At 36.6% G+C, this 22,983-nt stretch overlaps 1 protein-coding gene and 1 pseudogene across 6 annotated transcripts in view; both read right to left on the reverse strand.

The window, feature by feature from the left end:
- Nucleotides 1-22,983, reverse strand: part of NRG4 (neuregulin 4) — a 118,173-nt gene that overhangs the window by 52,628 nt on the left and 42,562 nt on the right. For all 6 annotated transcript variants that reach the window (XR_009492155.1, XR_009492154.1, XR_009492152.1 and 3 more), the window contains 2 exons: nt 18,324-18,389; nt 15,618-15,711 (listed from right to left, as the gene is read on the reverse strand). Coding sequence is in view for 1 of the 6 variants with exons in the window: in XM_059879314.1 (XP_059735297.1) it covers nt 15,618-15,711; nt 18,324-18,333 (104 nt within the window). In the remaining 5 variants the exon portion in view is untranslated. The remainder of the gene's footprint in view (nt 1-15,617; nt 15,712-18,323; nt 18,390-22,983) is intronic.
- LOC107131605 (HIG1 domain family member 1A, mitochondrial-like) lies at nt 19,746-20,506 on the reverse strand (annotated as a pseudogene).

The following is a 22,983-nucleotide window of genomic DNA, read 5'->3' on the forward strand; positions in this document are numbered from 1 at the left end:
ACTCTTGAGAGTCCCTTGGACTGCAAGGAGATCCAACCAGTCCATTCTGAAGGAGATCAGCCCTGGGATTTCTTTGGAAGGAATGATGGTAAAGCTGAAACTCTAGTACTTTGGCCACCTCATGAGAAGAGTTGACTCATTGGAAAAGACTCTGATGCTGGGAGGGATTGGGGCAGGAGGAGAAGGGGACGACAGAGGATGAGATGGCTGGATGGCATCACTGACTCAATGGACGTGAGTCTGAGTGAACTCCAGGAGTTGGTGATGGACAGGGAGGCCTGGCGTGCTGCGATTCATGGGGTCGCAAAGAGTCAGACACGACTGAGCGACTGAACTGAACTGAACTGAGTGAATTGTTTACCTACATAATGATAGTATTAGATCTCAATATTACATTTGTTATTACTACATCTGCTTGTACTGTCTTGGTAGAAATCAGATAAAATGGTTTTATCAGAATGAAGAATGAACAGGTCCTAGATCAAACCTCAATATTCCCAGTGAAATGTGTTAAAAGAATTGCATCATAAAGATCTATAAATATAATATTTACACATTTTTTTCTTGATGGCCATAATTAGCTCTATATTTTGAATTTCTATTTAACACATATTGGTTGAGATGCTTTGTAAAAAGGATGAGGCAGGTGTAAAACTGAGGAAATTAATTTAATGATATTTTTAAGGCTTCTTTTCATGGCCTTTCCCTCATTTGAGCCCTTCCCATTCTAATACTTTATTAGACAAAGAAAATTTTCTGAGATTTTTAGAAGCACTGGTTTGTTATTAACTTAATGAGAGAAGGAAATGTGTAAACTAAAAAGGGCAAAAAAACAATTCAATATATCTCTGTAGAAAATCGCAAATAACTTTTATTTTCAAATCTAATCTATTGTAAACATCTTCCTCACAGAATTTATTATATCTTAGCTTTGATTACTTGGTATTAAATATCCTTATTTTTCAGTGATAAGATTTCCAAATTCTTCTCTATCCTGGTTTTCCTCGTCAACATTTTACCGAGAAATTTTTTTTTCTTTTAGCATTTATTATATTCTAGGACTTATACTGGATGCAGGCAATTCAAAGACAAGTAAGAGGATGCATTTCCTCTAAGGGGCTTATTATTCTATTAGGGAGCAGCATATACAGAAGTCATTTAAGTGACATAAAGAGTCATAAAGATGTCTAAAACATGTTTGAGTATGTGAGAATATAACTACTAGCTGATATTTAGGGTAATCCTCAAACTGGTGGCTTAATACAAGAAAAGTGTTTTATTCACAGGCAGCCCTCTCCATCACTTAAATCTACTACCTTGGAAACATGGCCTCCAAGGTCACTGAGGTAGGAAAAAGACAGGCTGGAGTTTTTCAGGAAACAGTTGTCTGGGGCCAGGTTTGGAAGTGGCCTGAATCCCTTCCCATAACACTCTGTCCCAGAACTCAATCTCAGGGATCCAACTTATCGACAAGTGGGGCTGGGAAATGTAGAAGACCCCAAAGGTATTTATTGAACACTAACAGGCTCTGCCACAGAGTGTAAATGGAGGCCAGTTAATTCTACTTGGAAAAGCTTTATAGAAAATATAATGCTTGAACTGGGTACCAGATCACTCTATCAGTTTTCCATTGTACATGATGAGAAAACCAAGAGAATCAACTGAAAAAATATTACGAACAATAAAAGAATTTAGCAGAATAGCTGGGCCTCCATTCATTCGAAAGATAATTATTGAGCACTTGTTCTAGATCTATGGGAAACATCACTGAATAAAATAAAATAAAATAAAAATAATCGATCCTGGGGAGATAGTAAGTAATAAAGTAAACAAGGGCTTTCCTGGTGACTCAGTGATAAAGAATCTGCCTGCCAATGCAAGAGACACAAGTTTGATCCCTGATCTGGGAAGATCTCACATGCCATGGAGTAACTAAGTCTGTGTGCCACAACTAATCAGCCTGTGCTCTAGAGCCCAGGAGCCGCAACTACTGAGCCCATGTGCCACAACTAGTGAAGTCCACGCATCCTAGAGCCTCTGCAACAAGAGAAGCCACTGCAATGAAAAGCCCATGCGCCACGAGTAGAGAGTAGCCCCTGCTCGCCACCACCAGAGAAAAGTCCATGTAGTAATGAAGATCCAGTGCAATCAAAAATAAAATAAATAAAAATTATTTTAAAAATAAATAAAAAATCAGATAGCATGTTAGTGGATCATAAGAGATGTGGATAAAGGAAGAGTGGAAATGGGAGAAGAATAGGTTTCATTTTTTAAATAGTGGTCCAGAAGTTGACAGTGAAGAGATGCATGATGTGAGGGAGTTAGCCATAAGGATATCTTGAGGAAGAGCATTCTATAACAGAAGGAAAAACCAAGACATTATCTTAAAGTCAGGAACTTTCGTGGCATTGGGGAACACCAAGGATGCCAGTGTGGCTGAAGTAGACTGAACAACAGGAGAGGAATAAGATATGAGGGTAGAGAAATACGACAGCCATTTAAGCCTCTGGTCTTTATGTGAGTGAAATGGAAAGTCATTGAAGAGTTTTAAATATAGGAATAACATGATATTTATTAAGTTTATGTGTAAAATGATTTATATTTGCAGCAAAACATAAAATCTATAGGAAAAAACTAGAGAAATGTGCAAAATTTATATTAAATGTTTTATAAAACATTTATATTAAATGTTTTATAAAACATTTATATTAAATGTTTTATAAAACATTTATATTAAATGTTTTATAAAATGTGTCCACCCCTAAAGGACACAAAAGGGAATTTGAATAAGTAAGAAGATATGTATTATTCTTGGATAAAAAGACTCAGCACTATAAAAAAATTTTTTTCCTTACATGAATGTATCAATTTAATGCAATTAATAAAAAAAAAACTGTCCTTATGTGAATGTATCAATTTAATGCAAATACCCACTCAAAAAAATCCACAGTCTTTCTTTCTGGACAGATAAATTAATTCTAAAAGTTCATATGAAAAAATTAAAAATCAAGGGTGGTTGGGGTGTGGTGATGCAAAACCTAGACTTACTATATATTAAATCTCACTATAAAGATCCAACAATTAAAAGAAGTTGCTACTGGCACATGAACAGGCCAAAGGAAAATGAGAGAAATTCCAGAAAGAATTCAAATACTTACATTTGAAACTTAGTATATAACAAAGCTGGCATTTCACATCAGTAGAGGAATTCAAGCATTTAATAAATACTTACTGAGTACCTATTATGTTTCAGGCACAATTCCATGAGTAACCATGAGTAAAAGTTCTTGTCCTTATGAGGATGACATTCTAATGGGAATTATGACATTAAATCAATAATGTTGAGAGGACTGGGTAGTTATATTGAAGAAGATAAATCTGGACCATATACATACTCTAAGTAGAATAAATTTTTAACTTTTAAAAAAGAACCTGAAACAAACATGAGAAAATTCATTATAACCTTGGAGTAAGAAAGACTTTTCTAAGTATGACTCAAATTTGAAGTTTAAGAAAAAAACAAAAGACTGAAAATTTTGACTGAGACAAATAAAAGAACTACTGCATGGAAAAGTAAACACCTTAGGATAGAGAAAAAGAAACATAATAAACTATAAATAATTATTTTAAATTAATATTATACATAAAAGGCTAACCTCCCCAATATAAGACAAGTTCTAGAAATAAAAAGTATCAATAACCCAATTTTTAAAAATAAGCAAATATGTGAACAAACATTTATCAAAAAAGATAACTAGTATTTAAGCAATGAAAGATGTCTGACTTTACATATAATTAGGAAAATATAAATGAAAAGAACACTGAGATACTATGGTTTTAATCTATCGTATTTGCAAAAATCCAGAAGTTTGACAACTCTGTTGTAATGGAAACAGTTACTCAAATACATTACTGGCAGGAGTTCAAAATAGTATTATAATCCCCATAGAGAACTATTTGGCGACACCTATTAAAATCACAAAAGTATGTATCTTCAATCCTGAAATCTTACCTCTAGGAATTTACTTTCTAGATAAGTGATTTCATACATGTGCAGATTTATACACACAGTTATATACTTCAGCATTGTGTAAGCAGTAACATCCAATGATGAGTTCAAAGAGCTTAAGAATGAAGAGAAAATCAAACCCAAAGAAAGTGCAAAAAAGAAATAACGAGCAGATGTTAGCCAATGCTGCTGCTGCTGCTAAGTCGCTTTAGTCGTGTCCGACTCTGTGTGACCCCATAGACGGCAGCCCACCAGGCTCCCCCGTCCCTGGGATTCTCCAGGCAAGAACACTGGAGTGGGTTGCCATTTACTTGTGCTTAAATTTTTCATAACATCTTTGGGCAAGAGGAGTTTGTTTCTTCAATTTCAAATGTGAGTCAAAGAAGTGAGGCAAATAGTCCACAAGCATACAGCTTGTATGGGCAAAGACAGTCTCACAGCTATGCTGAAGTCTAGACCCTGCGTTCTTAAACAAAACTCAACACTGTCTGCTATGAAAATATGTTGTTACATTGTTGTTGTTATGTAGTCGCTAAGTCCTGTCCAATTCTTTTGCAACCCCAAGGACTGTATCCCACCAGGCTCCTCTGTCCATGGGATTTCCCAGGCAAGAACATATGCTCTATGACTGTTCATTCCAGGCCCGGAAAGTTACCCTAAGAAAAAAACTGAAATGAGAACTTCACTCCATATATACAGAGCTGCTTATTCATTCCACAGATATTGGTTGATTGTTCACTATGTGTCAGGAAATATCCTTAAGTAATTTATAAGAAATAAATGCAGGCACTAACCTGGCAGAGGTGACAGGCAAGTGTCCCATTCCCAGTGCTTCTCCCTAGGTCCTGCCAGAACCAGTAGTCATGTGGAGCCCTCTCCCCAGGGGGGATGCCCCTTGACTGTCAGGCTCTGTTGGCCAGAGGGGAATGCGTTTCAAGCCTCACAGGTCTGAAACAACAGCAAGGCAGCTGAAGAGACAATAAAGATCCAGGGCAAAGTTAAACAATAAGGTTCATCTCCTACACAAGGCCACTCCTTCAAAATTGGGAGAGAGAGCTATCTTGCCTAATACATAGAAACAAATACAGAGTCAAGCAAAATGAGGAAACAGAGGAATATGTTCCAAATGAAAGAATAAGCTGAACTCCAGGAAAACAAAAAACAAAAAACCTAAGTGAAATGGTATTTAAGTGAAAAGTCACTTAATGGCCTAAGTGAAAAGTCATTTACCTAATAAACAGTTAAAAGTAATAGTTATAAAGACACCAAACTTGGAAGAAGAAAGGATAAACACAGAGATAACTTCAACAAAGAAAAAGAAAATATAAGAAAGTACCAAACAGAAGTCAGAGAGCTGAAGAACACAATAAATGAACTAAAAAAATACACTGCTGCTGCTGCGTCACTTCAGTCATGTCAGACTCTGCGATCCCATAGATGGCAGCCCACCAGGCTCCCCTGTCCCTGGGATTCACCAGGCAAGAACACTGGAGTGGGTTGCCATTTCCTTCTCCAATGCATGAAAGTGAAAAGTGGAAGTGAAGTCACTCAGTGGTGTTCGACTCTTCCCGACCCCATGGACTGCAGCCCACCAGGCTCCTCCACCCATGGGATTTTCCAGGCAAGAGTACTGGAGCGGGGTGCCACTGCCTTCTCCGAAAAAAAATATACTAGAGGGGTTCAACACCAGACTAGATTAAGGAGAAAGAATCAGTGTTCTAGGGTATAGGACACTCTGTGCTGCTGTTGCTGCTAAGTCGCTTCAGTCGTATCCGACTCTGTGCGACTCCATAGATGGCAGCCCACCAGGCTTCTCCGTCCATGGGATTCTCCAGGCAAGAACACTGGAGTGGGTTGCCATTTCCTTCTTCAATGCATGAAAGTGGAAAGTGAAAGTGAAGTCGCTTAGTCGTGTCCGACTCTTAGCGACCCCATGGACTGCAGCCTACCAGGCTCCTCCATCCATGGGATTTTCCAGGCAACAGAACTCAGCAAAACAGAGCAGGAAAACAAACAAAAAAAAGATTTTAAAAAGAGAAGACAGCTTAAAGGACCAATGGGACAGCATCAAATACAATAAAATTTACATTACAGGGGTCTCAGAAGAAGAGCAAGAGAAAAAGGAGCAGAAAGCTTATTCAAAGAAACAATGACTGAAACTTCCCTAACTTAAGGACACAGACATTCATGCATATGAATGTCAAATCATTATGCTATACATCTGAAATGAATGGAATGTTGCATGTCAACCATGCTATGCTATGCTATGCTAAGTCACTTCAGTCGTGTCCAACTCTGTGCGACCCCATAGACGGCAGCCCACCAGGCTCCCCCATCCCTGGGATTCTCCAGGCAAGAACACTGGAGTGGGTTGCCATTTCCTTCTCCAATGCATGAAAGTGAAAAGTGAAAGTGAAGTCACTCAGTCGTGTCTGACTCTTAGCGACCCCATGGACTGCAGCCTACCAGGCTCCTCCGTCCATGGGATTTTCCAAGCAAGAGTACTAGAGCGGGGTGCCATTGCCTTCTCCAATGTCAACCATACTTCATTAGAAATGGCATCAAGAGATAAGGCAATTAAAAAAAAGCATTTATGAGATAATGTTAGATGGAAAAAGTTGACTACTATCTTTGATTTCTCCTACATAAAAACAACTGGTCATGAGGCTCAGGCTAAGGGCTGAACTGATATGAAGTTATGTGATTTGGGATGGGGACTGAGGTAAATTACTAATTTAAAAGTTTCACTGGAAAAAAAAAATCAGTGAAATAGGAAACAAAAACGCAATTGAGAAAAATCAACAAAGCTTAAAACTGGTGTTAAAAAAATAATAAATAAACCTCTAGGAAAAAAATAAAAAACACAAAACATTTACATCAGAAATTAAAAGGTGACCATCACTATAGATACAGACTTTTCAGATGTTTAAAAGGTAATAAGAGAATAACATTGCATAGGTTAGGTCCATGAATCAAGGTGAATTCATGGACAGGAGATGGCAAGAGTGAACACTGACATTTTTGGAATCAGTGAACTAAAATGGATGGGAGTGGGTGGATTTAATTCAGATGACCACTATATCTACTACTGTGGACAAGAATCCCTTAGAAGGAATGGTGAAGCCCTTTATAGTCAACAAAAGAGTCTGAAATGCAGTACTTGGTTACAATCTCAAAAATGACAGAAATGACCTGTATTGGTTTCCAAGGCAAACCATTCAACATCACAGTATTCCAAGTCTATGCCCCAACCACTGATGCTGAAGAAGATGAAGTTGAACGATTCTACGAAGACCTACAAGACCTTCTAGAACTAACACCAAAAAAGATGCCCTTTTCATCACAGAGGACTGGAATGCAAAAGTAGGAAGTCAAGAGATACCTGGAGTAAGAGTCTTGCTTGGCCTTGGAGCACAAAATAAAGCAGGGCAGAAGCTAACAGAGTTTTGGCAAGAGAATGCATTGATGCATTGGTCATAGCAAATACCCTCTTCCAACAACACAAGAGGCGACTCTACACATGGACATCTCCAGGTGGTCAATACCGAAATCAAATTGATTACAGTCTTTGCAGCCAAAGATGGAAAAGCTCTATACAGTCAGCAAAAACAAGACCGGGAGCTGACTGTGGCTCAGATCATGAACTCTTTATTATAAAATTCAGGCTCAAACTGAAGAAAGTAGGGAAAGCCACTAGGTCATTCATATGACCTAAATCAAATCTCTTATGATTATACAGTAGAGGTGACGACTAGATTCAAGGGATTAGATCCGATAAGAGTGCCTGAAGAACTATGGACAGAGGTTTGTAACACTGTACAGGACGTGGTGACCAACACCATCCTCAAGAAAAAGAAATGCAGGGAGGCAAAGCGGTTGTCTGAGGAGGCCTTACAAATAGCTGAGAAAAGAAGAGAAGTGAAAGGTAAAGTAGAAAGGGAAAGATAAACCCAATTGAATGCAGAGTTCCAGAGAATAGAAAGGAGAAATAAGAAATCCTTTTTAAGTGAACAATGCAAAGAAACAGAGGAAAACAACAGAATGGGAAAGACCAGAGATCTCTTTAAGAAAATTGGAGATACAAAGGGAACATTTCATGCAAAGAGGGCACAATAAAGGACAAATATAGCAAGGACTTAACAGAACAGAGGGATTAAGAAGAGGTGGCAAGAATACACAGAACTGTACAAAAAAGCTCTTAATGACCCAGATAACCACAGTGGTGTGATCACTCACCTAGAGCCAGACATCCTGGAGTGTGAGGTCAAGTGGGCCTTAGGAAATGTGGCTATGAACAAAGTTAGTGGAGCTGATGGAATTCCAGCTGAGCTAGTTAAAATCCTAAAAGATGATGCTGTTAAAGTGCTGTACTCAATATGCCAGCAAATTTGGAAAACTCAGCAGTGGCCTCAGGACTGGAAAAGGTCAGCTTTTATTCCAATACCAAAGAAAGGCAATGCCAAACAATGCTCAAACTACCGCACAATTGCACTCATTTCATGTGCTAGCAAGATTATGCTCAAACTCTTTCAGGCTAGGCTTCAGCCCTATGTGAACCAAGAACTTCCAGATGTATAAGCTGGATTTAGAAAAGTCAGAGGAAACAGAGATCAAATTGCCAACATCCGTTGGATCAAAGAAAAAGCAAGGGAATTCCAAAAAAACATCTACTTCTGTTTCATTGACTACACTAAAGCCTTTTACTGTATGGATCACAACAAACTATGGAATATTTCTGAAGAGATGGGAATACCAGACCACCTTACCTGCCTCCTGAGAAATCTGTTTGCAGGTCAAGAAGCAATAGTTAGAACTGGACATGGAAAAAAGGACTGGTTCAAAATTGGGAAAGGAGTATGTCAAGGCTATATACTGTCACCCTGCTTATTTAACTTATATGCAGGGTACATCATGCAAAATGCTGGGCTAGATGACTTCACAAGCTAGAATCAATATTGCCAGGAGAAATTATCAACAACCTCAGATATGCAGATGATACCACCCTAATGGCAGAAAGCAAAGAGGAACTAAAGAGCCTTTTGATGAAGGTGAAAAAGGAGAGTGAAAAAGCTGGTTTAAAACTCAATATTCAAAAAACGAAGATCATGGGATTCGATCACATCACTTCATGGCAAATAGACGGGAAAAAAGTGGAAACTGTCAGATTTCATTTTCAGGCTCCAAAATCACTGTGGATGGTGACTACAGCCACAAAATTAAAAGATACTTGCTCCTTGGAAGAAAAGCTAAGAAGAACCTAGACAGTGTATTAAAAAGCAGAGACATCACTTTGCTGACAAAGGTCTGTATAGTCAAAGCTATGGTTTTTCCAGTAGTCATGTATGGATGTGAGAGTTGGACCATAAAGGAGGCTGAGCACCAAAGAATTGATGCTTTTGAACTGTGGTGCTGGAGAAGACTCTTGAGAGTGTCTTGGACAGCAAGGAGATCAAAGCAGTCAATCCTAAAGGAAATCAACCCTGAATATTCATTGGAAGGACTGATGTTAAAGCTGAAGCTCTGATACTTTGGCCACCTGATGTGAAGAACTGACTCATTGGAAAAGACCCTGATGTTAGGAAAGATTGAGGGCAAGAGGAAAAGGGCATAACATATACACACTTTTGAACTGTGCTGGAAAAGACTCTTGAGAGTCCTTTGGACTGCAAAGAGTTCACACCAGTCAATTCTTGACTACTCACTGGAAGCACTGATGCTGAAGCTGAAGCTCCAATACTTTGGCCATGTGATGCCAAAAGCCAACTCATTGAAAAAGACTCTGATGCTGGGAACGACTGAAGGTAAAAGAAGGAGGCTGCAGAGGGTGAAATTGTTAGCATCACTGACTCAATGGACATGAATTTGAGCAAATTCTGGAAGTTAGTGAAGGACAGAGAAGCCTGGCATTCTACAGTCCATAGGGTCACAAACAGTTGGACCCAACTTAGCAACTGAACAACAACAATAATATATACATTACCACATAGAAAATGCTGTGCAGTGCTTAGTCGCTCAGTTGTGTCTGACTCTGCAACCCCATGGACTGCAGTCTGCCAGACTCCTCAGTCCATGGGGATTCTCCAGGCAAGAATACTGGAGTGGGTTGCCATGCCTTCCTCTGGGGGATCTTCCTGACCCAGGGATCAAACCCACGTGTCCCACATCGCAGGCAGATTCTTTACCAGCTGAGCCACCAGGGAAGCCCAAGAATACTGGAGTGGGTAGCCTACTCTTCTCCAAGGGATCTTCCCACCCCAGGAATCAAACCGGGATCTCCTGCTCTGCAGGCAGATTCTTTACCAGCTGAGCTACCAAGGAAGCCCATATATAAAATAAATAAATATTAATAATGACCTACTGTATAGCATAGAGGCCTTCCAGGTGGCTCAGTGGGTAAAGAATCTGCCTGCAATGCAAGAGTCGCAAGAGACTCTAGTTCAAACCTTGAGTCAGGAAGATTCCCTTGAGGAGGGCACAGCAACCCACTCCAGTATCCTTGCCTACAGAATCCCACGTACAGAGAGCCTCATGGGCTACAGTCCATAGGGTCGCAAAGAGTAGGACACAACTGAAGTGACTGAGCGTGCATATAGAGCCCAATGGAACTCTACTCAGTACTATGTAATGACCCATGTGGGAAATGAGTCTAAAAAAGTGGGGAAATATATATAATTGATTCACTGTGCTATACAACAGAAAGTAACACAACATTATAAATTAACTATACTCCAATTAAAAAAAAAATAGGGTTTCCCTGGTGGCTCAGTTGGTAAAGAAAGCGCCCACAGTACAGGAGACCTGGGTTCAATCCCTGGGTCTGGAAGATCCCCTAGAGAAAGAAAAGGCAATCTATTCCAGTATTCTTAACTGGGGGGTTACAGTCCATGTGGTTGCAAGAGTTAGACAAGACTTAGCGACTATACCACCATCAATTAAAAAAATAACAATATTGAGCCACTGAATCAAAAAATAGTATATGTGACTCCAAACACATGCACACTGACACATCTGAAGCACAAGTTTCAAAATAACACTTACACTCATTATGTACTATTTATTCTAATATTTTTTTCTGTTCTTTTCATTAATTTTAAGACATGTCAATGAAAATAAACAGAATGTAGGATGGAAAAATAAAACTCAATCATTCCAGTAAAGACAGAAAAGGTGAAGTTCAACTAACTGTATGTGTTTATAGACACACACTGTAAAATTGAAAGAAAAATGTATACGAGTCAAGTACCAAAACAGGAAGGCTAGTGTAACACACTAATGTCAGTTAAATAGATTTTAAGACAAAAAATATTAGTGATGAAGAAGGTCACTATATCATGATAAAAAAGGACACTTCATCAGAAGACCTGGAAGAGAAAATGGCAACCTACTCTAGTATTCTTGCCTGGAAAATCCCATGGACAGAGGAGCCTGGCAGGCTGCAGTCCATGGGGTCGCAAAAAGTTGGACATGACTACACACACACACACACACACACACACACCCAGAAGACATAACCATTCTAAATTAATATATGCTTAATAACACTGCCTGAAATACATTCAGCAAAAATTAACAGAAATCATGGTATTAAAAATCCAAAATTAGTGAGAAATTTGGACATAATCCTTTCAGTTCAGTTCAGTCGCTCAGTTGTGTCCAATTCTTTGCGACCCCATGAATCGCAGCACACCAGGCCTCCCTGTCCCCTTTAATTACTGATAAATCATGAAGATAAGATTATTAAGGATATGAGAGATTTGAACAGCACATTATAACAAGCCTGATTTAAGTGTATACATAAATCTTGACATCTGTCGATTAAAGAATCCACAATCTTCTTTCGCAGACACAGACCATTTAAAATTCTGTACGTGAATCAGGCTCTAGAGCAAATCTCAACACTAACAAACTCATACCATGTAGTCCTCAACTTTAAAATATTAGCTTAAAAAAGGAAGATCACTGTGCTAAATAAGCAAATAAAGAAACTACATGAGAAAAACCAGAGGATGCTGGTTTGAAAGTCCAAATAAGAAGAAAAAAAAAAAAGAGAGAGAGACAGAAGAAAAAGACCAATGTGTAAGAAAGAGTAAATTAAATTTGTAAAGCCTATTTGTTTATTGCCATTGTAGTATTTCTAAGTATTTTATTAATTTACTTATATATTTCACACAAGAAAAATATACTGACCACTGATTCAGAGATGAATCAACAATTATTTAAACTGTCATCTATCATGGGCAAGGCAATTTCCTAAATGATAAGAATGATGGGGGATATTTATTGTAGAATAAAGAAAGTGAGTATATATGTGATACAAAATACAAGGCAATAAATTCCACACATTTCTCTGTACAGAGAGGAGGATATTAATTTTGATTTGTGATGAGGTGAGTGATTAGGAAGGAGGCAACCTTGAAATACAAGTAGGATTTGAATATGCACATGTGTTTGTACTCGGTCGCAAGTCAAGTTCTACTCTTTGTGACTCTATGAACTGTAGTCTGCCAGGCTCCTCTGTCCATGGGACTTCCCAGGCAAGTATTCTGGAGTGAGATGCCAACAGACAGGAAGAAAAGGAAGGGTGAGAAAATGCAAAATGTGTCTAACATAAATAGTAAATTGTTCAAGGTAGAACTCAGACCAAGGAAGAATAGAAGATCACAAAGGTGGTTTGGGGGCAAACAGTAGATGTCTCTAAAAGCTATGGCAAAAGGTGAAACTTCATGGTATCTGTGGCAGATGGGTAGGTATGAAGGTTGTCACTGAAGTTTTATTTTAGCAGAAGCAGTGATGAGAATTAGGGTCCAAGAAAATTGGCTAGGAAACCATTTCTATAGACAAATCAGGGATTAAGAAGGTATGAGCTAACACAATGATTGTAAGAACACAGGGGGCTAGAAAGATGAGAGACCTACAGCAAAGGCAGAATTTTGACCTGACAACCAGACAAGACTTCAATGACAGTTAAAGAAGAATCAGTGAGTGACAAGGTGGTTGGATTGTCAGAAATAGGGAATGCAGGAAATAGAATGAGTTGGGATGGGAAATGAGTTTGCCTTTACATATAGGCAATATAGCCTATAGGACTGTATTAGAAAAATGGTCCTAAAATTATTAGAAGGCAATTATTTTTACAAAATATGATTTTAAACTTATCTGCCATTCAGTTTCACTGAACTCTTAGTCACTATATTTCTTCCTTTTTGCTCAAGGTGCCTTTTGTTCCTCCTGACTTCACCTTCTTTCAGTATGTTTAATAACTCCAGGATATACCTTGTACACTGTGCAGCAAGTGCTAATCTCAAAGAATCTCCTGTGATCACGCAACATGGTGACCTTGCTTCCTTCCTAGCCATTATGAATCGTGGGGCATGGTTTCAACTTCTCCTCAATTACTACCACTATTAAAGTCTGAAATTAGGAAGAAATCAGATAGATTCTTAAGCCTGGCATGAGTTCCCAGCAAAGCAGCCCATTCTCTTTCATTAGTCACTCTTTAAAAATAAACTAAAAATGCATCTATATAAAATGCAAAAGCAGAGTGACAACCTAAGTTCTATGGGCTAAACATCTGTGTCCCCCAAAAAAATCTTATGTTGAATTTCATAACCCCAATATGATAGTATTAGAAGGTAGAGGCTTTGGGAGGTGATTAAGTCATGAGGATGGAATCCCTCATGAATGGGATTAGCAACCTTATAAAAGAGGCTCTAGTGAACTCTCTCTTCCTGCCATGCATGGCATAATCTTCCATAATTTTCTGAATATGTTTTATAACCCTTTAAAAAGCAAAGAAAAAAAAAACCTTAAGTCAAGGGTCAAACAAAAAACAATCTGGCCTGTGGTTTGTAATTTGCTTACACCTAGAGGAAGGTCCTCCTCATTCTATCATATGTTGTCTCTGCAGTCTGATAGCTGGCTCCTTACCAGCTCTTCCTGACAATAAACCTGCCAGTCAAAAGTTCTACCCAGGTACATCTGCAAACCAGAAAGCATCCAGGCTGGCACCCTGATCTCAGACTTCTGGCCTTTAGAACTATAAGAAATAAATTTTTGTTTTTCATAAGCCACTCAGTCTATGGTATTTTGCTATAGTAGCCTGAACTAAAACACTAGATTTCTTCCCATTTCAATGACTTTCCATATTTCAATACTCTTTAACTCTTTCTTTCCACTTACTCAGTGCAATATAACAGACAGTTAGTATACAGTCAATTTTTCATTTTCTCCTTATTTTTCTATTTCCTTAGGTCTCCTCTCCACCTTTTCTCTAAGGTTTTTCTGAGAATGAAACATGGAAATGTAAATAAAGAATATGGTCAGTAAAGAAATTTGAGGGGATAGTGGAAATATTCTGTATTTCGTGGTGGTGGTGGTTTCACAGGTATAAACATTAGTCAAAATTCATCAGTTAATGCACTTACATGAATGTTGTTTATCATACATAAATTATATTTCAGTAAATGGATTTAAAATGTAATCTAATGTAAAGCATCTGGAGGGTGAGAAATAATTGTTAATTTGTTCCTTTATCCCCTTATTTTTTCACCTAAGAGGAAAAAAATACCTATTTTTAAAAATAGTCAGTCACTATTCCTTCCATGAAAACTTCTAAAAACTCCCTGAGATAATTATAAGGTTATTTCTCTGTCTCTCCTCCTCCACACTAAATCCCAACATTCTTCTCTTTTTCTGAAAATTTCACTTTCCTATTCCTTTATTTAATATGGTCTTAAATCTAGATTCTCTCTCTCTCATTTCAGTTAAATAACAAAAACAGAGTAATTGACACACATGCCACAAAATATCTTTGGATGTCAGCTCTGCTAAAACCTAGGAACAGTACTGGTAGTACCATGTTGTTAGTTCACATATTAAAAGAGGCTTATTGTAACCCCCTTTAATCCTATTCAACCAAACTCACATAAAGTCAGCTATACAAGTACTGTTTTCAAGTCTTTTATTAACCACTGGCTATAACTATACTCCCAAAGTGAATCATATTCTTTTAAAACAATAAAAACTAAGATCCTTTCTTTTCAAAATTTGCTCCCACTGTTAGAAAAACTTAACTCTTCATTTTCAATTTAATGTATCAAATGAAGTTTTGGTACCAACACAGTTATCATGTACTTATATATTCTAAATCAAAGCAAAATATCTCATGGTGTGTTTTCTTACATTCGTGAATTCTCTAGCTGTTTTGCCAGAATGTTAAGTATAGACTGTCTTCCCTAATTTGCTAAAATTGTAGAGTTTACTAAAACGGATTATTAAAAAATACTAATAGACTGGAAACTACCACTACAAATTTTCAAAATAAATGCTTTTGAGATGATTTGCCACTTTGCTTTGTTTTTTTAAACCATAATTCTTTTCCACTTCTTCAAGGAGTGATAAATACTGAATAAAGAATGTGAGATGAAAAAGGGCAAGGAACACTTCATATTTATATAGATAAATATTTATCTATAAATATTTATATAGATATGAAGTGTTCCTTGCCCTTTTTCATCTCACATTCTTTATTCAATATTTATCACTTCTTAAAGAAGTGAGTAGATAGTGAAAAATAAAATTACCCTCTCCCCCAGCCCATTTTACTCACCTACAAAACGGGCTGGGAATAGTAGGTATCACATAACAAAGTCCTCCATTCAAGCAGAATGACCTGTGACTAGGACCACAGGGCTCTTCGTGATCTAAAACATATACATAAATAAAAGACAAATTATAGTTTTTCTAATAAAATAAGGAAAAGGACTAAATATCTTAGATTGAAGTAGTAATTCTAAAAATTAGAATAAAGAATTGTTTCTTAAAATGAAGGACTTAGTCTTATTCCTTATTTGATAAGCAGGGACTTCTATCTCTTTGAGGGAAAGAAATTAATCTGTCTTAAGGATATGGCCATTAATTACAATGGAGTTTAAAACTGTATTGCAGACATAGGGACTCTCTATAATATATCAAGGGCTTCCCTGGTGGCTCAGTGGTGAAGAATCTACCGGCTAACACAGGAGTCGCGGGTTATCCTGAGTTAGGAAGATTCCCTGGAGAAAAAAAACGGCAACCCACTCCAGTATTGTTGCCTAGGAAATTCCATGGACAGAGAAGCTGGGTGGGCTACAGTCCATGGGTTCAGGAAAGAGTTGGACACAATTTAGCTACTAAACGATATAATAGATTAAAAGGAGAAGACCAGTATCTTAAAATGAATAGTGGCTTTTCTCATTCAGTACAGCTTCGCTTAGAGTTCTGTCCCAATAGTATACTTGGTTTCCTATTTTTCCTTTAAGGTTTCGGATACATTAAAGCCTGAAATTGCTGTGGGAAAAAAAATTTAGATTATTAAATAAATTCTAATGTTCAAAATCATCTTTAAGTATTTCTATATATGACAATTCTAACATCAAAAAACAAAAATATTTTATTAGGTTTTGATTTGCAAGGGGACATTAGGTAATAGCTAGTAACTATAAAGACATACTTCAAGTCCTCAGTAAAACTGAAAACAGTAATACCACCATATGGGATACAGCAAAAAACTTTGGAATATTAAGAAAATAAATTTCCGTGTCTCTCTTCCTTTTTCTCCTCTTTCTCCCTCCTTTCTTCCTTCCTTATCTTTGACCTTTCTGTTATGCTTCTTTCTCTGCCTTCCCTTTCTTTCTTGGTACCTATCCCTCCCTTCCAGACTCTACCTCTTCACTCATTCTTTGAAAAAAAACCCCCCCAAAACCATTATATAGAAAAACTTAGAAATAAACACAGGAGATATGTTATAATGTTGTAACATTATATGTTATATAACATATATGTATATGTATAACATATATGTATAACATATATGTATAACATATGTTATAACATTATAACATATCTCCTGTGTGTATTATATATACTATATACTTTAAATATGTCTTTATAGTTACTCATTGAGTTATACTACTATAGACTACTATTTATGATTAGAAAAGTCAATTGCTGAATGCTTTATCTTTTGATCCTGAAGGGGAAATTATTTAATACATTGCTTTAAAATTGAACTTTGTTGGTTCCTGATCATTTCTGTGCAGAAAGTGACATAGAATCTTATGTGAAGAAGAAAATGGCATTGTTCCAATTTGGCATTTTAAAAAAAGCACACTAATTTAAAAAAAGTTATTTAGTATTTATTTGCCACTAAGATATTAATATCCTTAAGATATAATTACTATCGAACCAGATGTCTTCACTGTAAGAATTTGAACTTTTCTTTTATTTTAAATTGTTTCACCCTCACAATTATAAAAGTATAAAAATGTAAAGAGGAAAACAGAACTTACAAAGAATTTAAGTGGAAAAAAGGAAAGTAAACCAACCAGAACTAATCTTCTAATTTTTTTCTTTTTTACACAATGTTATGCTTCTTTACTAAAGGAAATCAGTCCTGAATATTCATTGGAAGGACTGATAATGAAGCTGAAACTCCAATACTTTGGCCACCTGATGCAAAGAACTGACTCATTGGAAAAGACTCTGATGCTGGGAAAGACTGAAGGCGGGAGGAGAAGGCGATGACAGGATGAGATGGTTGGATGTCACTAACATAATGAACATGAGTTTGAGTAAACTCGGAGTTGGTGATGGACAGGGAAGCCTGGTGTGCTACAGTCCATGGGGTCGCAAAGAGTCGAATACGACTGAGTAAATGAACTGAACTGAACTGAAGCTTCTTTACAACAAGACAACTTTTTTCTTTTTTTCAAAACAACTTTTTATAAGATAATTCTAACAATTTTCCAGGAATAATCTGGCTAACAAATAAAATCCCAGTTGACATTACATTACGTTAGAATCATGGACATCATCACATACGGTTTTCCATTGAGGGTGGAGTGTCAACTTTATCACAGAATGATTTCTGTAGCTGAAATTAATGTCCTTGTTTTTAATAGCATCACAACCAGTTATGACTCAACATCTCGGATTTTATCAGTAAGGAATACTCATCTAACCTGAATCACTATCTCTGAATCTATTTGTATTCTGATTTCATTTACTTATTTGTAAAGCTGATAGCAGATTTAGAGTACACCAGAATTAGTTTGTAAAAAGCGATAAAATGTAGGTCTAAAACTACAGGTCTAAATAAAATAGTTCCATGTTATAAAGCAAGGTCTTTCAAAACCAAGATATTTCACATTTCTAGGATAATTTTAGATGGAAAAAATACAGTCTTGTGTTGATATACATTTCTTTTTTGTTTCTATTTCTATGATATAAATTTTTTGACACACATTGACAAAAGTATAAACTTACAAGAAATTACCTGTTGTCATCTTAACTTCTAAATAGTTTCATTCTTGGCTGAAAGTTTAGGGTTGAAAAACAGCACCTAAAATTAATAATTCAGGAAAAATTATCCTCTTTTGATAGCATTACAAAATTTCAAATATCGTAACAATAATATTCTTTTAAATGATGAAAATAATTAGGCATTTATAGGCTAGGGACTAAATTCTTTGGTTAGAAGATCTATATTTTTAGATACTTATATATCAATAAAAAAGTCTGAACAGGTGAAACTAAAAGATCAATAAATAGTATAAATGCACTAGATACAAATCACTGCCTAAATAATATAATGCAATCTTAAATCTCTCTCTAAAGAAAAGTCTAATGTTTTACTTTTAATGAAAATGAAAGTCGCTCAGTTGTGTCCAACTCTTTGTGACCCCATGGACTATACAGTCCATGGAATTCTCTAGGTGAGATTACTGCAGTGGGCCATGTCCTCCACCAGGGGATCTTCCCAAACCAGGGATCAAACCCAGGTCTCCCACATTGCAGACAGTATCTTTACCGGCTGAGCCTCAAGGGAAGCCCAAGAATACTGGAGTGGGTAGCCTATCCCTTCTCCAGCAGATCTTCCCAACCCAGGAATCAAACAGGGGTCTCCTGCGTTGCAGGCAGATTCTTTACCAACTGAGCTATCAGGGAAGCCCAATAAACTATGTTAATTTAGTAGTATACTATATGAGTTTCTATATGAAAAATATGAGATAATAAGTAAAAATGAGTGACTTGAAATTGACATTTTAACTTTCTCATAAAGCCTATTTCTAATTTGACTTTTCAAAAGAACAACTTTCAATTTTTCAGTTTATTAAAAATGACCAAAAGGTTTGCATTTCTACAGAACCTTTAAAATTTTTATAAAAGTACTTTTAAATTTACTGTAGATTACATATTACATTTACCAATCTACATGTGCCTTTCTTTTGAAAAATATCTGGCATCTGGCAAAACAAAGGAGTTATGTATGAAGTTATCTGCTTTAACAGAAACAAAGGAATTCCAAAAGACATTTGCAAAGATGATAGATTTATACTTACATTATGATTATATGCTCTCAATTTCATTTTATAAAAGACACTTAACTTACTCCTGACTTAAGGAGAAAAACTTTTGTAACAGAAATCTCAATCAACAACTTCCTATTAACACAGGTGTAATAAGCAAGATCTTCTTTCAAAGCAAGTCACTCTTAAACAGACAAGCAGTGAGAGAGAGAAAGACAGAAATTAAACCTATTTAATTTGAAATAATCACTGGCTCATTGTATGAGTTTCTTTTTCTAAAGAAACAGGCTTACCTCAATAAAAACTTACATTCAAACAAACAATAAATTCTGTTGGATATGCAGCATTTCAAAAGTTTCTGAATAATGCAATCTGCAGCAGTTGTGCCTTGCCCTTTATAATCCATCAAAAATCTAATTTATATGGCTGTAGTGCGCAGTGTGGGTGCGATTAAGAAAGACCAAGGTGTGCACAGAGGTCAGGCACCAGCCAAGGGAACCAGCCCTTTCAGTCCACATGTTCAGAGTTACAAATGGAGCAGAATTTTATTTAGAAAATAAGTTGTTCTAAGCTGCCTTCTCAAATCACTTTCCCATATTTTCAAGTGATTAAGTAAACCATATTCATTTGGCTCCTAACTTATCTTTGTATGGCTGAATAATTCCATCGTGTTGTATAACTTTGTGAAGAAAAGGAATTTTAACATGGAGTTAGTGGACAAGTATTCCATGGATTTTTTTTTTTTTGTCTGACCCAAACAATTTATTTTTAGCATAAACATATAACCTCAATACGAGATGTCTAACTAAAGCAAGCACTACCAACAAGACCAAGACAGCATCTCCTCTCCTAAAGTTTAGGTTTTGCCCAGAATTCTTGATATAGGGAATAGCCCATACCAAGAGTCATTGCTCCCACAACAAAGCCTTGAGCTGCCACACGCGCGGATCAGGTGAACAGACATTTTAGTATTTCCCCTGCTCTTCAATCTATATAATCCATATGCAACAATTGCTGCAAAACCTGCCATTCCAATGGGGACAAATGGTGCCTCTCTAGCTTTTTGGATAAGTTTAAATCCCTGATCTTCATCATATGAAGAAAGAGAAACATCTGTGTCACTTGACACAGTGATTGAAGAATCTTCAGACAATTACAAGACGTTTCAGGTTCCTACCAGCTTCTGACCCCACTCCCACATCCGCCCTCCAAGGATTTTTTTTTAATTAATTAATTTATTGTAATTGGAGGCTAATTACTTTACAATATTGTGGTTGTTTTTGCCATACATTGACATGAATCAGCCACGGGTGTACATGTGTTCCCCAGTCCCAAAGCCCCCTCCCACCTCCCTCCCCATCCCACCCCTCTGGGTTGTCCCAGTGTACTGGCTCTGAGTGCCCTGTTTCATGCATCGAACTTGGACTGGTGATCTAACTTATGTATGACAATATACATGTTTCAATGCTATTCTCTCAAATTATCCTGCCCTCACCTTCTCCCACAGAGTCCAAAAGTCTGTTCTTTTTATCTGTGTCTCTTTTGTTGTCTCATATATAGGGTCGGTGTTACCATCTTTCTAAATTCCATATATATGCATTAATATACTGTACTGGCGTTTTTCTTTCTGACTTACTTCACTCTGTATAATAGGCTCCAATTTCATCCATCTTATTAGAACTGACTCAAATGTGTTCTTTTTAATAGCTGAGTAATATTCCATGTCCATAGGGGTTTTTTTAAAAAGGAATTTCCTTACAAAATATATAACATTAACATAAATAATGATTTGAAGTACTGAGAAAATTTAAAGAAGGCAACAGTTACAATACAGCATACATACAATACCATGTTCAGTTTGAAGTGAATATAAGCACTGAACATGACTCATACTGATGGCAGTATAACTATCTGCAAACTATAACAAAGCTGTAATATATGCATTAAGGAAAGTGATAAGGTTTAAAATCATAAATAACTTAATAAAGTAAAGCATAATTTTGTTTAAAATTGAAGTACAGAGTTCTTTAGCAAGTAACTACCTAAAGTATGCCAACCATTCATATGGTTTTCTTTTCTAAAACAACTCAGACATGAACTTGTTTGATGTAAAATGTAGAAACTAGTACATTTGCTCTTTTAAGAAAATATTTAAATAAACTCATAATCCATATTCTGAAAAAAACTCTTCACATTACTAAATACTATCTCAAAGGTAACTTTTACATATTACAATCTTATAAACACACACATGCAAACATATATATACATATATATAAAATTTTGTTAGCTTACACTGTTTGGATTTTAAAATGACATTTTTATGAAAAATCAGTAAATTTGATTTGAACTATTGAAATATATTTCTGTCCACTAACATGAAAATGACTACTAAACTGTATGTGAGAGATAATAATCTATGAGTTCATTCAGGATATTCAAGATGCTATTTACTAAGAGACTTATGGCAGTTGGTTTGGTATTAATAATTTTTCACACAATACAAATAAATTTAATGTTTGAGGCTACATGATTCTAAAGAAGATGACTTAACACTTTTCAAGTTAACTTTCATTCTAAATAAAAGCCATGATCTTCAAAAATAATTTGTTCATGCATCTATCGATAAATATGTGGTAAGTGACCTGCTATCATTAACAAAGGATAGAAATATAAACAGTAGCAAGTAATTACAGAAATGTTTTAGGCTGACAATGCAACTCAACCTACTATATTTTCACAGACACCTATTTATGTCACCATATTAACACACACAGAAACAAAGCTTAACTGTTAAGGAGAATCAGAGAAAGATTCTAAAAGGGAGTTTTATTTGTGCTGAGCCTTGAAGAACAAGTAAGGGTTTATTGTTTTCCGATAGAGGTAACAGCATGCTCAAAGGCACAGAAGAAAGAAAATCCTAATGTGTTCAGGTAACAGCAGGTAGATTACAGGTCATGATGCGTTCAGGGTGTGTATGTGGCTTTATAAGAGGAGACGATGGTGAGGGACGATGGCAAGAACAAGCCTTGTAAAACAAGCAGGGTTTAGACAGTGGACTTTATCTAAAGGGCAATGGGGCTCCTTGGAAAGGTTTTTAGCAAAGAAGTAGCATGACCACACCTACATTTTAGAAAATTCATTTTGATAATAGTGTAGAAAAATAGACTACAATCTGCAGAGGAACTGCTATCAGAGAAAACCATTTGGAGGCCATTTTAATAATCAAAAATAGTGAAGAAATAAAGTAATGGGAATGAGCATAAAGGAGAGAATTAAAGATATACTTAATAGGTACACTCCCAGAGTGAGATAGCAGGGTACAAAAGGAAAAATCAAGGCTAACCTTCAAGTACACATTGTGCTGTGCTCAGTCATGTCCCACTCTTTGCGACCCCATGGACTGCAGCCTGCCAGGCTCCTCTGTCCATGGGGATTCTCCAGGCAAGAATACTGGAGTGGGTTGCCATGCCCTCCTCCAGGCAAGTACCCATTAGGGAAACGTATATGAAAACCACAAAGAGATGGGACCTCCCTGGTGGTCCAGTTGATAAGAATCTGTATTCTAATGCAGCGGACACAGGTTCGATCACCAGTCAGGGAACTAAGATACCACGTGTCAGGAAG

Source organism: Bos taurus, chromosome 21, assembly GCF_002263795.3.
Source record: "Bos taurus isolate L1 Dominette 01449 registration number 42190680 breed Hereford chromosome 21, ARS-UCD2.0, whole genome shotgun sequence".
NCBI lineage: Eukaryota > Metazoa > Chordata > Mammalia > Artiodactyla > Bovidae > Bos > Bos taurus.